Raw genomic sequence first — 20,674 nt, forward strand, 5'->3', positions numbered from 1 at the left:
CGCAAAGTCACCGCTATCGCCCCCTCCCCCCTGACAAAGCACAATGGGCACCGCCACCTTCACCTCCCGGGGCCACGTGCGGCCAGTGGCCGCCGCCATCTCCTTCCCCTCAGTCCACGTGCGGCCCATGGGCGCCGCCATATTGTCCAGCTCCGCTAATGTGCGGCCCACGGGCGCCGCCATCTTGTCCTGCCCCCGCAATGTGCGCCCGATGGGCGCCGCTATTTTGTTCCCCGTAGGACCTCCGGACGCCGCCATCTTGTCTTCCCTACGGGGCAGGAACGCCAACGACATCCCTCGACCTGGACCCCAAACGCTCTCCGTCTGAAATCTCTGACGATCACCCGCAGCTCGCCTCGATGACGGTTGACCAGTCTCGTCCACACAACCTGGCCACCGCTTCGACAACGGTGATAATCAACGGCCACTGGACCTTTTGCCTGCCGGACTCCGGGAGCACTGAAAGCTTCATACACCCGGATACGGTAAGGCGCTGCTCCCTCGCGGTCCACCCCGCCAATCAAAGGATCTCCCTGGCCTCCGGATCCCATTCTGTCCCGATCCGAGGGTTCTGCCCAGTCACTCTCACAGTCCAGGGCTTAGAATTCAGCGGTTTCCGTCTCTACGTCCTTCCGAACCTCTGCGCTGCACTATTGCTGGGCTTGGATTTTCAGTGCAATCTCCAGAGCCTCACCCTCAAATTCGGCGGGCCCCTACCACCACTCACTGTGTGCGGCCTCGCGACCCTTAAGGTCGACCTCCCCTCCCTCTTCACCAATCTAACTTCGGATTCCAAACCCGTTGCCACCAGGAGCAGATGGTACAGTGCCCAGGACAAGGCCTTCATCAGGTCCGAGGTCCAGCGGCTGCTTCGGGAGGGTATCATCGAGGCCAACAACAGCCCCTGGAGAACCCAAGTGGTAGTTCTTAAAACTGGGGAGAAACACAGAATGGTCGTGGACTACAGCCAGACCATCATCAATCGGTACACGCAGCTCGACGTGTACCCACTCCCACGAATATCTGATATGGTCAATCAGATCGCGCAGTATCGGGTCTTCTCAGCGATTGACCTGAAATCCGCCTACCACCAGCTCCCCATCCGTAAATCGGACCATCCATACACTGCCTTCGAGGCGGACGGTCGTCTCTATCACTTTCTTAGGGTTCCCTTTGGCGTCACTAACGGGATCTCGGTCTTCCAAAGTGAGATGGACCGAATGGTCGACCGGTACGGTTTGCGGGCCACCTTCCCGTACCTAGACAACGATACCATCTTCGGCCATGATCAGCAGGACCACATTGCCAACCTCGCTAAATTCCTCCGCACCGCCACTCTCCTCAACCTTACTTATAATAAAGAGAAGTGTGTGTTCAGCACGACCCGCTTAGCCATCTTCGGCTATGTGGTCCAGAACGGAGATCTGGGGCCCGATCCCAACCGCATGAGCCCCCTCATGGAGTTTCCCCTCCCCCACTGCCCCAAGACCCTCAAACATTGCCTGGGGTTCTTTTCGTACTACACTCAGTCGGTCCCAAACTATGCGGACAAGGCCCGCCCACTCATACAGTCCACCCAATTTCCCCTCACGGCCGAGGTACAACAGGCTTTCGCCCGTATCAGAGCAGACATAGCCAAGGCCGGGATGCACGCAGTAGACGAGACACTGCCCTTCCAAGTAGAAAGCAACGCTTCAAATGTCACCCTTGCCGCCACCCTCAATCAGGCAGGCAGACCCGTGGCATTCTTTTCCCGCACACTTCATGCCTCTGAAATTCGGCACTCATCCATCGAAAAAGAGGCCCAGGCTATCGTTGAAGCTTGCGGCATTGGAGGCATTACCTGGCCGGCAGGAGATTCACTCTCCTCACTGACCAACGGTCGGTAGCCTTCATGTTCAATAACACACAGCGGGGCAAGATCAAAAACAATAAAATCTTGCGGTGGAGAATCGAGCTCTCCACCTATAATTATGAGATTTTGTATCGCCCCAGCAAGCTTAACGAGCCCCCAGACGCCCTCTCCCGAGGTACATGTGCCAGCGCACAAGTAGACCAACTCCGGGCCCTACACGACAGCCTGTGTCACCCGGGGGTCACACGACTGTACCACATCATCAAGGCTCGCAACCTGCCCTACTCCATCAAGGATGTACGGACAGTCACGAGGGATTTCCAGGTCTGTGCAGAGTGCAAGCCGCACTTCTACCGGCCAGGCCGTGCGCGCCTGGTGAAGGCCTCCCGCCCCTTTGAGCGCCTCAGCATTGATTTCAAAGGGCCCCTCCCCTCCACCGACCGCAACATGTATATTCTCATGAGTACTCCAGGTTCCCCTTCGCCATCCCATGCCCCGATATGGCGTCTGCCACCGTCATCAAAGACCTCAACACAATCTTTGCTCTGTTCGGCTTCCCCGCCTACATCCACAGTGACAGGGGATCCTCATTCATGAGTGATGAGCTGCGTCAGTTCCTGCTCAGCAGGGGTATCGCCTCCAGCAGGACGACTAGCTACAACCCCCGGGCAAACGGGCAGGTAGAGAGGGAGAATGGGACGGTTTGGAGGGCCGTCCAGTTGGCCCTATGGTCCAGAAACCTCCCAGCCTCCCGCTGGCAGGAGGTCCTCCCTGATGCACTACACTCCATCCGGTCACTACTGTGCACCACTATGAATAACACACCCCATTAACGTCTTTTTACCTTCCCCAGGAGGTCCAGATCCGGGGTGTCACTCCCAACTTGGCTCGCAGCTCTAGGACTGGTCCTGCTCCGTAGGCACATCCGACTCCACAAGGCGGACCCATTGGTGGACAGGATACACTTGCTCCACGTCAACCCACAGTATGCCTACGTGGAGTTCCCCGACGGCCGCCAAGATACTGTCCCCCTCAGGGACCTCGCACTGTCAGGTTCCAACCAATCACACTTCCTGCCCAGGCGCCATCCTCCCCTCCCCCGGCGCTGTAGCCACCTGGTTTGGCCATTTCCTCACACAAAATGGAAGAATGCAAAGGTTACAGGGAAAAATGGACATTGGCAAAGAAACAAGCAGTTTGCAGAATCCCATGTATTCTAGCTGCTACAGAAACCAGACAGAATTGTAACTAACGAGCTGCGCATATTAAGTGAGCGATTCACGGTGATTCCCAGGCACAATGGACACAACAGTTAACTGCAATTGAAACATTCTATGGAAGGTCAGACATCCCGCCGCCAGTGGAGTCTGAGACAAAGGATACCAATATGATGGAAGGAACCGCCCGGTGATCAAGGAACAGCCCCGTTATTGGGGAAATTCAAATCAATCGATTGGGAAGAGACCCAATCAATTGCAGGTTTATAGAGGGTCCGCCCAGAAGGGCGTGAAGCCCCTGGGACCTATAAAAGTCAGGTCCCAGGACTGATTCTTTCTTCTTGACCAGCCGGCCCTCCCAGCAGAACACCTTTGCAGCAGAAAACCTTGAGAAGGAGAGGCCTGGTCAGCAGCCGCCATCAAGTAAGTGTCATACAACGCACGCTATGAGAGTAGACACTCCTGACCCCTTTAGTCCACACCAACTGGAAGCCTGCGGATCCAGGACAAAGCAAAGAGGCCATTGTTCCCTGATCCGGCAGTTCTCTTATTTCAGATACGTATTGGCCTGTTAGTGGTAGGAATAGCCTAGTCTTTTAGTTTTATATGCATAAGTAGTAGATAACTGTATTATAATAAACGTGTCTTGTTTGAACTTACTAACTGGTGTATTGAGTTATTGATCTGAACATGAACTTGAATCTTGTGGCGATATCATAACGATACCTGACGACTCTAGAACTAAGGAATAAAACAGAGCCAAATTGAGTGTAAAGCACACTCACCCAGAATGGGCAACAGCGCTCCCAACGTTAACACCACCAGGCCCATCCCTCGTTCCCCTGCCCACGCAAGAGGACGAAGAAGATTTCGGCACGCACCCGGAGTCATCTGACAGCAGGCAGCACCAGCACTGACATCGGTGACACCAGCACCGCCAGCACCAACATCGCCGCCACCGTTACGTCGCTCCCAGTGAATCGTCAAAGCACCGGATCGACTAAACCTCTAACGGGCACTGGACCGTCAAAATGGACATTTTTTTTGTTTCCCTCACTTCTTTTCTAAGACACTGTACATAATTCTCAACACTGTATATAGTTCCACACTACCCCCCGCCGGACTAATTTTTAACAGGGGGTGAATGTGGTGAACCGCTGTACACCTGTATTAGGGGATGTAAGGTAGGACCTATATTACATGTTTGCCGGTAGCCCCTGCCTGCTGACTCCAGCCAGTAGGAGGAGTATAAATATGCGTGTCCTCCATTCATCTGCCATTTCGCCAGCTGCAGCAGGAGGCCATGCATCTGACTGCAATAAAGCCATAGTTGTACCCAACCTTAGTCTTTGTGCAATTGATCGTGCATCACTCACTAAATCTCTGTTTGGGTTCCACCAGGGTCACTCAGTGTCTGATCTCATTATAGCCTTGGTTCAAACATGGACAAAAGACTTGAACTCAAGAGGTGAGTAAGAGTGACTGCCCTTGACATGAAGGCAGCATTTGACTCTGTGAAGGAGCCTTGGCAAAATTGGAGTCAATGGGAATCAGGGGGGCAAAACTTTCCACTGGTTAAAGTCACATGTCGCACAAAGGAAGATTGCTGTGGTTGTTGGAGGCTAATCATCCCAGTTCTGGGCATCACTGCAGGAGTTCCTCAGGACAGTGTCCTCGGCCAAACCACCTTCAGCTGCTTCATCAATTACCGTCACTCTATCATAAGGTCAGAGGTGAGATTTCTGCCAATTATTGCACAATATTCAGCATCATTCATGACTACTTCGACAGTGAAGCAGTCGATGTCCATGTGCAACTAGACATGGACAATATTCAGGTTTGGGTTGATAAGTAACAAGTGCCAGGTAATGGCAATTTCCATCAAAACAGATTGGAACCACCTTCCTGGATGTTCAACGCCATTACCATTGTTGATCAACATCCTTGGGGAAACTGTTGAGCAGAAATAAAAGTGATGGTTGGGTTAGAAAGCTATTTTCTCTGGCAGGGGAAATCAAGAAGAGGAGGGCATTATTTGATAATTAGAGTTAGGTTATTCGGGAGAAAAATCAGGAAGCACTTTCCCACACAAAAAGTAATGGAAATCTGGAAACCCATTCCCCCAAAACCCCTGTGGCTGCAGGGGGTCAATTAGAGCCTTCACGACTGTGATTGTCATTTTTTTTTAAATCAGGGAACGGCATCATGGGATATGAATTAAAGGCAGGTAAAGAAACTTGTGGTCCAGATCACCTCAGATCAAATAGAACGATAGAAAAGGCTTGAGGGGCTGAATATATCTGCCCAATCTTCTAATCAGTCCATATCCTCCCGAAGTTACACACAGGTCTCTTCATAGTTAATGACTAATTAATGTTGAGATAATGTTCCCATGCTCAATCCAGGTCATTGATATTTACAGAAAGTAATGGAGCCAACGCTGGTCTCTATGGGACACCAGTATCCATCTCCCTCCAAGCAAATGAACACCCATGAGCCAAGGGATTGCTGTCCTTTCAATATTGTCACAGTCGCACGAATTTTATGAGCAAGTTTCTTTATAGTACTCCTTTTTGAAACCCCAGATAGGATCTTTTCTGCATTTCCATCACCAAACGACTTTCTCCTTCAAGCGTTGGTTCAAATTTGCCAGACAAATCTTGGCTTTAATGATACCATGTTGGCCCCCATTATTGAGCTCAAGGATGCGATCGAACAGTCCTGCATGGATCCGTGTGAGCCAGTTAGATCGTAGGAGAGGCTGAAATCGGGATCCACCCCGGGTACTGATTGGATTCCGATCGAACCGCCCCCCCCCCCCCCCCCCCCCGTTTGCAAGTTCTGAATCCCGCCTAGACATGGCGAGAAACCAATAATCACCAACCAAGGCTATTTATCTTTAAGGAGACGGACCTTCTATCTAACGGCCTCCCATGGCCTAACTGACTCCCCAGCGAGCGATCACGCGGGCATCCTTCAACACATCTACTTAAAAACGAGAAGCTAACGCAGTAGATGGACCAGAGAGGGTGAGTAGCCATCTTCAAAATCAGGCATGCAGCCCTGGAACTCTGGACCTATTGCTCTGGTGTCCAGGGGTGGGAGGGATGGGGAGGGTGGTGCAGTACCAACCTTGAGGCGAGTGTCAGGTGGGACTGGTGTTATGGGATGCTGGCACCTCACCTGTGCAGCCCAGTGGAGGTCATTGAACTTTTTCCAACACTGGATTGAGAGCCTACTTGTAACACTCCTGGAGCTGATGGCTGCTGCCACTGCCTCCCAGGTGGCACCAGCTGATCTGTGGTTGATCCTCTAATCCCCTGGAGGAACAGGATGTTCTGTCTCAAATCCATCATGACCAACAGTCTGACTAGGTGGACATCTCCGAATCATGGAGCGGATTTGCGCGGTAGTATGGCTGTGTGCCGTCTGGGCTTTGTTCAGAGGGAGCACTTTGTTCGTGGGGAGCTGCCAAGTGCGATCCAGGTGAATTAGCTGGCGGGACAGGCATTTCTACCGGCCCTAATTGACATTAGTAACAGGTCACGGTCTTGCCGGGTCGGCTGTCAGGAAGCACCCGGTAACTCTCATGTGCTTCCATTAGATTGCGCCCTAAATCTCTATGAAAGTATTAATTGTCCTCTACTGTGGCCTCTGGAAACATACCATTACGGTTCTTTTTTTAAATTAAATTTAGAATGCCCAATTCTTTTTTTTCCCCATTTAAGGGGCAATTTAGAATGGCCAATTCACCTACTCTGCACATCTTTTTGGGTTGTGGGGTGAGACCCACGCAGACACGGGGAGAGTGTGCAAACTCCACTGCTGAGCTGGTAACAAAAGGGAATACATTTAAGATCATCACCGGCAGAATGAAAGGCAATGGATAATGTATGGGTATTATGTGGACAACATTTAGGACATGAGTGCCTCACTAGACTAGAAACAATCGCAAAATAATGCAACAAGATTTTAAAGGGAAATGGAACAAATACTTCCAAAATAAATCATTATAAGGACAGTTAAAAATTTAGAGCCCAATTTGGGTCTTTCAAACCAATGCAATGGGGCTGGACAGCTCTGTTCTGTGCTATGACGTTCTTGGATTCTGTGCATGGTGATGGGGGGGGGGGGGGGTGTATTGTATGGTTTATTGTCTAGAAATACACTCCAATTGACTGTCCCCCAGCACACTTCATTTTTTAATTTTTCAAACATTTTTCCATTGAAGAGGCAATTTTGCGCAGCCAATCCACTTACCCCGCATATATTTGGGTTGTGGGGGTCAGACCCACGCAGACACAGAGAGAATGTGTAAACTCCACACTGCCGCCCACCATTATGATTATTAATGAGGCAGTCCATAGTTGCCTGGTTTACCTCGTTATTTTTTGTATCAGTGGCAACCCTGAAGAAACCCAACCCAACATTCACACCCAATGATCATTAGAAGATTGTGATCTATTCCCCGATTTCCCACATCATTGTATACATGGAAACCTTGTTCTCCACACATCTGGACCATTTGTTGGGGTTGGGGATGGGAAGGAGCAAACAAACTGACAGACACAAATATTTTCTGCACAGGATTCTCTTTATTAGAAGACATGCTCAGTGGCAATCATTATCAGTTAGATGCGGTTGACATAATAAACTGCCTCCAATAATTCAGCTCTATTGCTGAGCAAGCCACCCAACTGAACTGAAATTCCAGATTGGAGCTATGTAACTGGTCACTTTTACCCTGGTGTAGCCTCTTGTAATGGGAAACACTGAGGAAAATATGCCTTAGGTACAAACAAGTCAACAGATACAGCAGAGTCACACAAAGCAAAACAGAAACACAAAATCCACCAGGTACCAAAGGTGGAGGCAGATAGTTATGTTGGAGAGTGGGACAAATCAACATTCTTTCTCTAATCAGGCATCATATGGTTAAATCTTCCATCTATTTAACAGCCGGATTGAGAGGCGGTTGCGGTTGTTTTTGAAGCTGCTCCTTGTTGAACTGTACAGGAGTACACCTTCCCACTGCTCCAATCTGTGCCAGGGACTGTCAGGTAGCTGCTGAGACTGAAGCTGTTGTCCGAGTTCCGCGATGCCACGCTGGTTTGTACATCACTGCTCGTCGGGCTCCCATCGACTGTCCAGCTGACCGCAGCAAAGCCCATGGACAGTTTGCTGACCAGGCAAACTAACGTGCCGGCTCCTTTAGTGGATATCTCATCGGCTGAAGGCCCGAGCAGTTTCACTGAAGGATCAGGGAGTTGCCGAGCTGCAATCAGAAACAGAGAAAACATGTTTGTATAAAGTCACAGAAAAACCTAGGATAATTTCAGAGTTTAATAGAAGCAGTTTTGAAAAGTTGTAGCTTTCCATAGAGGGCCCCAGAAGGTTATTAACCTGTGAGTATTATCTGGGTTCACATTTTGTCAAACAGAAAGTGCTAATTTTGATGTAAAAGTTGTTGTTTTAGGATCCTCCTGCTGACTCTGTGGATTAGAGCACCACTCACTGTGGGCAGCACGGTAGCACAGTGGTTAGCACAGTTGCTTCTCGGCTCCAGGGTCCCAGGTTCGATTCCCAGCTTGGGTCACTGTCTGTGCGGAGTCTGCACGTTCTCCCTATGTCTGCGTGGGTTTCCTCCCGGTGCTCCGGTTTCCTCCCACAGTCCAAAGATGTGCAGGGTTAGGTGGATTGGCCATGCTAAATTTCCCTTAGCTAAAGTGGGGTTACTGGTTTACGGGGATAGGGTGGAGGTGTGGGCTTAAGTGGTGTGTTCTTTCGAAGAGCTGGTGCAGACTTGATGGGCCGAATGGCCTCCTTCTGTACTGTAAATTCTAAAATTCACCTCGATCTCAGTATCCCTGATTAGGGAGAGAACAGATTCCAGATCCCACTTCTTACTATAGTTTAGTGAGGGCAAATGGGGGTCAGAGGGTGGCCCTCATGAGAGAAGGTGGTAAGGGGGAACGGAGACAAGGGCAGGGTGCAACTATTAGCAGACCCCCCTCCGTCCCATTACCAAGTCCCTAAATCCAGGGTTTGCTTTTTGGAATTCCTGCATGACAACTGCCCTGCCCACCATTGGTCCAGTACGAGCAGCAGATGAAAACCCCGAGTGTGTATAAAATGCTCATTTCAGGGCTCCAATTGGCGACAGGCGGCAGGAAGATCAATGAGCCTTTCCACCCAGGTCTTAACCAGGGTAGAGAAGGGGAGCTGGCAGTGCTCACCCAGCACCTACCCAATTATATGGCCCCCAACTACAAATTCAGGAAAGGTATTAAATATCATCGCATAGTCAGTATAAACTTTTACCATAACTGCAATATACCCACACCCTGTCTTACCAGTTACACATTCCTCTTTTCCCCTTCACCATTTCCCATATCTATAATCCCCCTGCCATAGGACGGATAAAAATATCTCAAACCTCCCTCCAGCACCAAAGCTCTACAGACCAGTGACTGATAGGTTGGTGAATCATCTGTCATGATGTTCCAAATGACACATACATTAGACCTGCATTGGGAGAGGTGACTAAAAAAATTAATTTTTTATTGTTGATACCCAGTGACCATTTTGTCTGCTCTCATCCTGCTCACTCGAAGGGTGAGAAATTCTGGGTGTGAAGTGAGGATAGGACATGACTATTAACAATTGACTGACTCACCGTCACGCACTGTCTTGGTTAATCAGGGAGGAGTAATCAATTGGAAGTGATAAGGGAGCTCACAATTCCCATGGACTTGTGTCAGGAAGATTAGACATGATTCTCAATATCCAAGTGCACAAAGTTAAGAATAGAAGATGGCAAAGTGTTTTCTGAAAGAAAGAAAGACTATCAAGTGCTGAATGACACAAGGTGGTGTACATAATGCAGCAACATGAAACCATAGGCTCAGTGTCGTCACGACAACCCAGAACAGTTCACAGTGAGCAAATGGTGAGGGGCTTAGATTCAAGATGTGAACACCAGGGACCCAGGTTCCATTCCCGGCTTGGGTCACTGGCTGTGTGGAGTCTGCACGTTCTCCCTGTGTCTGCGTGGGTTTTCTCTGGGTGTTCCGGTTTCCTCCCACAAGTCCCAAAAGACCTGCTTGTTAGGTGAATTGGACGTTCTGAATTCTCCCTCTGTGTACTCGAACAGGCACCGGAATGTGGCAACTAGGGGCTTTTCACAGTAACTTCATTGCAGTGTTAATGTAAGGCTACTTGTGACATTAATAAAAAAAAATTATGTGCCACCACTAGAATCACAGTAACAAGACTCAAAAGAGCCACAATGAGGTCAGTGGATGGCAACGAAGGGAAGAGGAAGGGAGAGGAATGGGAGAATGGTGCCCCTTTGGATGGGAGCTAGAAGGAAAGTTGCAGCAGGAGGCTGTGAAGGGGAGAGAGGGTGACAGAGTGGGTGGAGTTTAATGGGATGCAATGCTTTGAGATGGACAGTTGGATGTGATGGTGCCAGAAGGGGTCAAAGGCCTCTCAATTGGGGCAGGAAATTAAGATTGACTGCGGGTGAGAGTAACCATAGGGAAGTGATGGTCTGTTTGAACTCCAAATGTCATTTTGTCTTTCTCGGTTTTGAAAAATAAAATCAATTGCTTAGTTTGAAAGTGTTTGGAATTAACCAGAGCACAACCATTTTATAAATATTCAAAATGGGGTTGGGGGGGGGGGGGGGGGGGGGGGGTGGGGGGGTGCTGTGAAATACCTACACCTGATGAAATTCACTGGTTCAAGAAGGGGCAATTAGGGATGGGCAACAAATACTGGCCTGGTCTGGGACATTGAGAATGCCCACTTTAAAATTGCTGTCCCATGGGTGGCTGTTCCTTCACTTCCCAAGATCCTAAACTCTGCAATTCTCTCCCTAATTCTCCCTTTCTCACTTTCCTCCTTTCAGACTTTCCTCAAAACTGCTCCAAACTAAGCTTTGACCATATGATACAAAATCTCCTAATGGGACATTGTGTCATAGTTTGCCTTACTATGCTCCTGTGAAATGCCTTAGTGTGTTTTATTACAGCAGAGCCAGTGCATAAAAAAGATGTTGGGTAGCAGAACCATTGGTTAAGGAGAAGGGAAAACAGAAACACGTAAAAACTGGAACAAAAACAGAAATGCTGGTAAAACTCAGCTGGTCTGGCAGCGTCTGTGAAGAGGTGAACAGAGTTAATGCTTTGAGTTGGATGTGACTTATTTTGGTCAGGAGAAACTGGTAGATTAGCATGGAGTCCTGAGACGGAGTGGGGTAGCAAGACGTGTGGTTGGGGTGGCTGTGAGAGGCAGTGGGTTTGTGGTGGATAAAGGTCGATCACTGATATTGAAAAATGGAGACAGAGAAATTAAGTGTGGATGAGTGAACTATGGACGAGGAAAAGGGGGGAAATTGAAAGCAAAGTTGATCAAATTTTCTCGTTCATTAGTGGAGTGGGAAGGAGCACATAGACAGTCATGCTGGAAAAACAAGTGAGGGATTGGCGTGAACTACAGAAATATGGAATCTGGAAGTGCGTCAAGATCAACACTTCGGTGGAATATTAAGAGATAATGGTAGCAGCCTTATTTATCCCTGAAAAGTGTTCAGATTGATGCGATAGACCCCATTGCCCCAGTGTCCTGGTCAATAAGCCTTAAAACAATACTAACAAAATATACTTTTGACTGATAATTGGTTGCTGCATTTAGTTGCATATCAATGAGTCCTTTAAAAATAATGCGGTAGACTTCAGGACATTAAAGTTGTTACACAAATGCAATATTTTACTTTTAAATATAAATCATTCCAGTGCACACAAAAGTGAAAATATTTCAGAATTGTGAAATTACCGGCCTCACGGTAGCATGGTGGTTAGCATCAATGCTTCACAGCTCCAGGGTCCCAGGTTCGATTCCCGGCTGGGTCACTGTCTGTGTGGAGTCTGCACGTCCTCCCCGTGTGTGCGTGGGTTTCCTCCGGGTGCTCCGGTTTCCTCCCACAGTCCAAAGATGTGCGGGTTAGGTGGATTGGCCATGCTAAATTGCCCGTAGTGTAAGGTTAATGGGGGGATTGTTGGGTTACGGGTATACGGGTTACGTGGGTTTAAGTGGGGTGATCATTGCTCGGCACAACATCGAGGGCCGAAGGGCCTGTTCTGTGCTGTACTGTTCTATCTATCTATCTAAAATAGGACAACACTGGCGGAGAATTAGAATGTATCCCTTTCTCCAGGATCGCCCTTCACTAAGGTTTCAGAAAATATGCACCGGATATAGATCAAACATCGATCTGCACCAACTGTTTGAAAAAGTCAATCAATTTTCATAGGAAATTTTGGAAAGGTACTGTAAAATTAGTTCTTATTAACTAAAACCGTGGTAATATGTAGAAACGCCAGTGTCAGAAACAGCACAAACTGAGACATCCAGGACCGATATCAAGAAACGGTGATAATGAAATGAACGGTTTCATCGAGATTAAACATGTAATCAGCAATTTCACTGTAAAATTAAATTTAACCAGTAGGTGCGAAGAAATTACTGAGTTTGAATTATTAATTAATTTCTAAATGTTCAAATTGATTAAGCTAGTTTCTTCAGGAGGGATTTCCTAGTCACTTACCTGCGACAAAGAGTTTGGTCCCTTGGCCAAACACCCACACAGTGTGATGTTCTAGGGTTCAGTCCATACAGTTACCCCGGATCCTGGAATCAGACTGAAAACAAGCTCAGATTCTCCACTCCATCATTATTCAGGCTTCCTGGATTCCCAGGGTTCCTGCTGGTGAGGAACAATAAGGAATAAACTCCCAGCAACATCCACACACTGACAGTAAAATATCATCAACACCCAATACTGGGCAGAGATTCAGAATGTTATCAAAAATCAAATGATAATAATTGGAAAATATTGTTTTAAGGACACAATTAAAGTGATTTTATGTCATGTAAAATATTAGAATGTTCTAACGGTTACAAAAATATTGATCGTATATAATTTGCAGTTCCCACTTTTTGTTTTACCTTCTGTCACTGTGACACATAAGTACTGCTCGAGGAAACCCACGTTCCACAGTAATAGACGGCGGCATCATTCACCTCCACATTCTTTATGATTAACTGGTAAATACTGTGGTCACTGTTGACACTGGATGCAAATCGGTTGCTGCTAAACCCAGTGCCATAGCCAGGGTTATCCCAAGTGTAGTACAAGCTGAGAACCCATTGAGGAGCTGCACCTGGTGTCTGTTTGTACCAGCCCACAGTATTACTATCACGGATTCCAGTGTTGCAGACCAGTGTGGCCGTGTTTCCCGGTGTCACAGTCAGGTCTGGTGGCTGAGTCAGAGTCTGAGACTGTCCATCTGTAAAAGAGCAGAGATTAAACATTAGAAACTGACTGTTTAAAAGTGATTCCAAGACCTCCGCTGCTGCGGGAGGAGCAGAGTTCAGTGTTTGTACTTACAGCCCAGCCACAGCGCCAGAGAGCAGAAAAAACACAACATCCGCATCATTGCTGCCAGTGAGCTTGCTGCCTCCTTCAGTGAGTGTATCTGTACCAGACTGTGGCAGCAGCTGCCCATTGAACCCAGTTATAGAGCCATTCAGACCAGGAAGGAACCCCATGCAAATTAGAGAATTCACACTCACCAATCAGAGCAAGAGTCTGAAACCCCTCCCAATCAGAGTCAGAGATTCAGATTGATGGCATGACACCTCAGTCCAGTTAGAGACTGAATTGCATTTTAAACAAAGTACTTTCTTGTCTGACATTTCTCATTTTCCTTTTAAGTGTGCCTGCTTCTTCTGTTCAAGGCTGGAGTTTAAACTGCTATCACAATCAAAATCAAGAACCCTTTGCTCTATCGCATTCTGTAACAACATTCTCAGCTTCTCAGTCTCATTAATAGCTACCTTCTCAACTGGATTTCTGTGACACGTTTCTATATACAGCACAGAAACAACGCCGGTTACAGTAGCTTCTTACCACAGAAGGCACGTGAAACATTCTCCACACAAACTCCTCACCAAAAGACTTTTTGACTTACTGTATGACACCTACACTAAAGTGTTGATGAACTTTATGAGTTAGTGTTTAGAGCAGGCGTGGGCAAACTACGGACCGCGGGCCGCATGCGGCCCGCCAAAGGTCTTTATGCGGCCCACCAAGTCATTAAAAAAAAAAAATTTTCAAAAAATCTTTTTTTTAAATTTTTAATTATTTTTTTAAGGTTAATGGGGGGGCTGTTGGGTTACTTACTGGTATAGGGTGGATACGTTGACTTGAGTAGGGTGGTCATTGCTCGGCACAACATCGAGGGCCGAAGGGCCTGTTCTGTGCTGTACTGTTCTATGTTCTATATGAGGCGCCCAGAATCATAACCGGGTGAAGTAATTATTTTACTTAATATACTATGCGGCCCTTTAAAATTGTGAATTTCTGAATGTGGCCCTTGCACGGAAACGTTTGCCCACCCCTGGTTTAGACAATCTTGCTGTGTGTACATATTGCTTCCAGTGAATGAATATGGTCAAGAGGAAAGCGTTATGATGAACGGTTACAACATAAAACGGTAACTTTGTTTCTCTCTCCCTCGATGCTGCCAGACCTGCTGAATATTTCCAGCATTTTCTGTTTTTATTTCAGTTTTCCATCTTCTATCTTCCAGTTTGCTTTTGGTATAATTAGTCACCAATGTACTAACTTTATAGCCATGATGTGGAGATGCCGGCGTTGGACTGGGGTGAGCACAGTAAGAAGTCTTACACACCAGGTTAAAGTCCAACAGGTTTGTTTCAAACACGAGCTTTCGGAGCGCAGCCTGACCTGAGGAAGGAGCTGCGCTCCAAAAGCTCGTGTTTGAAACAAACCTGTTGGACTTTAACCTGGTGTTGTAAGACTTCTTACTAACTTTGTAGCGACTATCATATTTAGCTATCAGTCAGCAGTTAAATATATTCGACAAACTTTAAACTGAAAAATAAATCCTATATCTGAGTATCTGCTACAATCTAGAGCAGAGCTCTTAGAAAACAGTGGCAGGATCAGATAGGGTCGGCATGGATTTATGATGGGGAAATCTTGCTTGACAAATCTACTGGAATTCTTTGAGGATGTAACTAGTAAAATTGATGAGGGGGAACCAATTTATTTGGACTTTTAGAACGCTTTCAGCAAAGTCTCACAGAAGAGATTAGCGTGTAAAATTAAAGCACATCGGATTAGGGATTGTGTATTGAGATGGATAGAAAACTGGTTGGCAGACAGGAAACAAAGAGGAGGAGCTAATGGGTCTTTTTCCAAATGGCAGGCAGTAACTAGTGGGGTACCGCAGGGATCTGTGCTGGGTCCACAGCTATTAACAATTTAGATGACAGAACTAAATTTAATATCTCCAAATTTGCAGATGACTCAGAGTTGGGTGGGAGGGTGAGCTGTGAGGTGGATGCAGAGGTCCTTCAGTGTGAATGGACAAGTTGAGTGAGTGGGAAAATAAATGGCAGATTCAGTATAATTTGGATAAATGCAAGATTATCCACTTTAGTAGCAGAAACGAGAAGGCAGACTATTATCTGAATGGCCATAAATTAAGAGCAGGGAAGGACCTGGGTGTCCTTGAACACCAGTCACTGAAGGTAAGCATGCAGGTGCAGCAGGCAATAAAAAAGACAAATGGTATGTTGGCCTTCATAGCGGGAGGATTTGAGTACAGGAACAGGAATGTCTTGCTGCAATAATACTGGTGAGGCAACACTTGGAATATTGTGTGCAGTTATGGTCTCCTTATCCAAGGAAGGATGTTCTCGATCGAGAGGGAGTGCAGCGAAGGTTTACCAGACTGATTCCTGGATGGGCGGGACTGACATATGAGGAGAGATTGAGTGGGTTAAGATTATATTTGCTGGAGTTCAGAAGAATGAGGGGGGAATCTCTAACAGGACTGGACAGAGTAAATGCAATAAGGATGTTCCCGACTGTGGGGGTGTCCAGAGCTGGGGTCACTGTTTGAGGATACAGGGTAGACCATTTAGGACAGAGATGAGGAGAAATGTCTTCACCCAGAGAATGAACGACCTGTGGAAGCTTCTTCCACAGAAAGTAGTTGGGGCCTGTCAGAACCCCCACGAGGACCACGGGGAAAGTAATTCTTTTTTTAAACTTTTTTTATTCGGGTTTTTCATAATTCAGTGCAAACTTTACAATTTCCATACATTGTGGTTTAGGCAATAATTTGCCAGCAAACCCCCCACACCCCCAACCCACTTTGTTTGGTTGCTGGCTATGAACAGGTCTTGAAACAAGTGGTGAATGACTTCCACGTCCTGGGAAAGCCTACTTCTGACCCACGAATGGCGAACTTTATCTCCTCCAGTCTGAGAAATTCCGTCAGGTCGGGCAGCCTTGAGTGGTGCTGCTGATTTCCAGCCAAGCGGCAGTCTCTGGCAGACAACCAGCGAGACAAAGCTAGGGTGTCACATCCACTTCCCCATGAATAGCTCTGGGCTGCTCTGATACCCCAAAAATGCCACTAGTGAGCACTGCTCCACCCTCACCCCCACAACCCTGGGCATGACCTCAAAGAAGGACATGCAGTACCCGACAAGTCTGGGGCAAGACCAGAACATGTGGGTGGGGTTGGCCCAGTCTCTTTGGAACGGTTCACATTTGTCCTCCACCTTCATTCTGGTTAGGTTCACCCTGTGCACCACCGTTAGCTGCGTCAGGCTCAGCTCTGCGCACGTGGAGGTGAAGTTTGCCCTGTGCAGTGCTTCGATCCAGAGCCCTCCCCCTAAGTCCCTGCCAAGTTCTCCCCCCTACATTTTCTTTGTCTCTTCCAAGGGTGAGCGTACCATTTCTAACAGTTACCTATACATGTCCGCACAGTTCCTCTGCCCTAGCTCGCCCACATTCAGTAGTCTATCCAGCAGTGACTGTCCTGGAATCTGGGGTTTGTCATTGTAACCTTGTGGAGGGAGTTTTTGACCTTTATGTACCTTGGGTTGTTCCCTCTCGGGAGCCAGAACTTCTCCATGTGTTCCTCCAGGGTCGCTACTCTACCGTCCATGTACAAGTTCCTAACCATCAGTGACCCTCCTCCTGTCTCCACCTTTTGAAGGAGGCGTCCATTATTGTGGAAGTGAACCTGTGATTATTGCAGATGGGGGCCATGGTGGCCATTTTGGTTAGTCCGAAGTGCTGTCTCATTTGGTTCCATGTTCAGAGCGTGGCTGCTAAATGGGCTTTTCAAGTATCTGGCCAGGGGGGGATGGGAGTGTGGCTGTGGTTGGCGCTTGGAGGAATGTCCCTGCATAGGAACTTACCCACTTCGCTCCTGGTTCCTTGACCCACCCCGTGCTCATTCCGAGGTGGTCACCCAGTGGTAGAACTGGAGGTTCGGGAGGGCCAGGCCTCCCACATTTCTCCTTTTGTAGGACCTTCTTCTTAATCATTGAGTTCTTCCCCCCTCAAACAAATGCCATGATTAGCTTATTTACTGTGCTGAATAAGGCTTTAAGGATGTAGACCAGTAGGGTTCTGAACAGGAAGAGGAACCTGGGCAGAACATTCACTTTGATCGTCTGCACTCTCCCCGCCAGGGAGAGTGGTAGTGAGCCCCGCCTCTGCAGTTCCATTTTTACTTCCTCCACCAGACTCGTGAGGTTCCAATTCTTGATCCGTGTCCAGTTGTCGCTACTTGGATTCCCAGGTATCGGACTTTGATCTGGGCAGTTTGAATGGTCGTTCTCCCAGCTCTGCTCCTCCCCCTGTGGGTTGACTGGGAAGATTTGGCCTTTACTCAGGTTAAGTTTGTAACCTGAGAAGGTTTCAAAATCCTTCAGGAGTTTCATTATTCCTTCCATGGTGGCCAGTTGGTTGGAGATGTAGGGGAGCAGGTCATCTGCATACAGTGAGACTCTATGACCTCTGTCTCCCCTTTGGAATCCTCTCCACCCCTTTTCCACTCTGAGGGTGATCGTCGGTGGTTTGATTGACAGGGTGAACGGTAGTTGCGACAGCAGCAAACTCCCTGCCTCATGCCTTTGGCAGCCTGTAGTATTCAGAGCTGGTGGTGTCAGTCCATAGGCTCGCCATGGGAACACTGTACAGTAGTTTCACCCAGGAGGTGAACCCTGGCCCAAATCCAAACTGCTCCAGTACCTCTATGAGGTACCTCCCTTTGACCCTGTCCAAAGTCTTTCCTGCATCCAGGAAGATGATCATCTCTGCTGTTTTCTCCCTGGATGAGGTCATGATCATGCTCAGCATAATATTTGCTGTTAGCTTCCTGCCCTTGACAAAGCTTGTCTGATCTTCTCTGACTATCTCTGGCACACAACTCTCCAGCCACCTTGCCAGGGCCACCGTGACTCCAGTAATGCACGGGTCAGTCTGCCTTCCTGTGGTCGTGTTGCAGGACTGGGAGTAAACATGTTGCCATGAAACTGGTTAAGAGTCCTCCGTTTTGAGTGGCAACAAGTTTTTCAGATGAGAACCGGAAATCTGTACGATTTACTGGGTAAATACCCCAAAGTGTTCCAGGAGGGTCTGGGCAGGATAAAAGGGGCCAAAGCCTATATCTACGTGGATCCTGATGCTCAGCTGCAGTATTTTAGGATGAGGCCTGTACCTTACGCATTGCTTGCCAAGGTCGACGCGGAACTTCGGCACCTGCAGGATCCGGGGGCCATGCACCCTGTTAGGTTGCAGGATGAGCTGCACCTGTGGTGCCAGTAATGAAGCCCGACAAAACTATCCAGCTCTGCGGAGATTTTCAAGCTCACCGTGAACAGAGCTTCGCACCTGGGGCACTACCCAATGCCCAGGGTGGGGGATTTGTATGCCAGGCTAGCTGACGGATGTTCCTTCACGGAGCTGGATGTGAGCCACGCTTATTTGCAGGTGGAGCTAGATCTGGAGTCCAGGACGTTTGCAACCATCAACACTCATCCAGGGTTGTTTGAGTACACCTGCCTCCTATTCGGGGTTTCATTGGCCCCGTGATTTTTCAGCAGATGATGGAGAATATCTTGCAGGACTTGTCGAAGGTGGCCATCTTGCTGGACGACGTGCTCATTACGGGCTCCACAGAATCGGAGCACACGGACAACCTGCTGGAAGTACTCCGGCGTTTTCCCATGTAGGCGCCCCGTTAAAGAGGAGCAAGTGTGTATTTTGAACTAGAATAGTGAACTATTTAGGTTACAGGGTGGGCCAGGATTGATCTACACCCATTGGAAGATAAGGTTTGCGCTATAAAAGGGGCCCTGACAGCAAAGAACGCCACTGAGCTCCGGTCGTTTTTTTGCCTGGTCAACTACTATGGGAAGTTCATTGCCAACCTGGCCAATCTGATCGCTCTGCTCCACGTACTTTTGAGGAAGGACCTTGAGTGGTGCTTGGGCACATCACGGGACAAAGCATTTGCTGGTGTTAAGAAGTGTCTGTCGTCTACGCAGCTTTTTAAAAACGATGATCTGGCTCAACCTCTAATCTCGACATGCAATGCTTCCCCCCCCCCCCCCGGCATTGGGGCACTGCAGGCCCACGAATGGGCGATGGCACGGAACGCCCCATTGTGTTCAAAGACCGATGTCGTGCTCAAATAGAGAAAGAGAGCTTGGCGGTAATGTTTGGCATATAAAGTTCCATCAGTACGTTTATGAAGGACATTTTTTACGGCATGTGGCGCAGTGGTTAGCACTGGGACTACGGCGCTGAGGACCCGGGTTCGAATCCCGGCCCTGGGTCACTGTCCATGTGGAGTTTGCACATTCTCCCAAAGTCTGCCACCCCCACAACCCAAAAATGTGCAGTTCAGGTGGATTGGCCATGCTAAATTACCCCTTAATTGGAAAAAAAATAATTGGGTACTCTAAATTTAAAAAAAATGAAGGACATTTTTTCATTGTAAGAGATCACAAACCGCTGTTCGGCCTTTTCACAGAGGAAAGGGGAATCCCACTCATCGCCTTGGTTAGAATCCAGCATTGGGCACCGCCCGGGTACACAAATTGCCCATGCCGAGGCCCTAAGCCATCTGCTGTTGCCCGTAAATACCCCATCATCACCAGTAGCGGATGAAGTGATTGCAACTCTCAACTTCATGGACAACATGCTGGTGACAGCTACTCAGGTGCCTCTGTGGATACAACGAGGCCAAGGATTGGGGAAACTTCGCAAAACTGCTGAGTGGCGGGAAAGGTGGGCTCTTCCGGAAACCCTCCAGTCTCTTGCCTTTAAGTTGCAGAGCTCAGTGCAACTTAGGTTGATTGACCATGCTAAATTGTCCCTTAGTTTCCAAACATGTGGAGGTTGGATGGGGTTGGATGGGGTTATGGGGTTAGTATGGGGAGTGGGCCTAGGTAGGGTGCTCTTTCAGAGGGTTGTTGCATGCACGGTGGGCCGAATGGCCTCCTTCTGCACTGTAGAAATTCTATGGTTTTAAGTCGGTATCATATTGTGAGGAGCTTGTGCAGTCCGCGATGGATGCAGAAGTGTCCGTATCAGCGGACAACGTCGTGTCAGGACCGAAATCCCAGTAATAACTATTCGGGGGTCAGCCAGGACATGGTGATCGACAAACCGGTGGAAGCACATTTGAGGGCAAAGTGA

At 48.2% G+C, this 20,674-nt stretch overlaps 1 protein-coding gene across 3 annotated transcripts; it reads right to left on the reverse strand.

Moving 5' to 3' along the window:
- Nucleotides 1-7,647: 7,647 nt before the first annotated feature.
- Nucleotides 7,648-13,669, reverse strand: LOC119952883 (immunoglobulin lambda-1 light chain-like). 3 transcript variants are annotated; one of them, XM_038776499.1, is made up of 4 exons: nt 13,526-13,669; nt 13,105-13,424; nt 12,683-12,719; nt 7,648-8,347 (listed from the first exon to the last, which is right to left on the reverse strand). In XM_038776499.1, exons 1-4 carry the CDS (start codon nt 13,641-13,643, stop codon nt 8,025-8,027), a joined length of 798 nt encoding a protein of 265 aa, XP_038632427.1. In that variant the 5' UTR covers nt 13,644-13,669; the 3' UTR covers nt 7,648-8,024. The 3 variants fall into 3 exon arrangements, with proteins under 3 accessions (XP_038632427.1, XP_038632428.1, XP_038632425.1); XM_038776500.1 differs by having other exon boundaries at nt 12,683-12,716; nt 13,102-13,424; XM_038776497.1 differs by having other exon boundaries at nt 13,102-13,424.
- Between the last annotated feature and the right edge of the window lie 7,005 nt (nt 13,670-20,674).

The sequence above is a fragment of the Scyliorhinus canicula genome, chromosome 18, assembly GCF_902713615.1.
Source record: "Scyliorhinus canicula chromosome 18, sScyCan1.1, whole genome shotgun sequence".
NCBI classification, from domain to species: Eukaryota; Metazoa; Chordata; class Chondrichthyes; order Carcharhiniformes; family Scyliorhinidae; genus Scyliorhinus; species Scyliorhinus canicula.

Bases quoted from the DNA above. Each gene is read 5' to 3' on its own strand.
- LOC119952883 (XM_038776497.1), bottom strand. From the start codon at position 13,643: ATGGGCAGCTGCTGCCACAGTCTGGTACAGATACACTCACTGAAGGAG. The intron at 13,425-13,525 runs GTAAGTACAAAC...GCTCTTTTACAG, and splicing joins TCTGGCGCTGTGGCTGGGCT to ATGGACAGTCTCAGACTCTG. The intron at 8,348-12,682 runs GTAAGTGACTAG...TTCTGATTGCAG, and splicing joins GACCAAACTCTTTGTCGCAG to CTCGGCAACTCCCTGATCCT.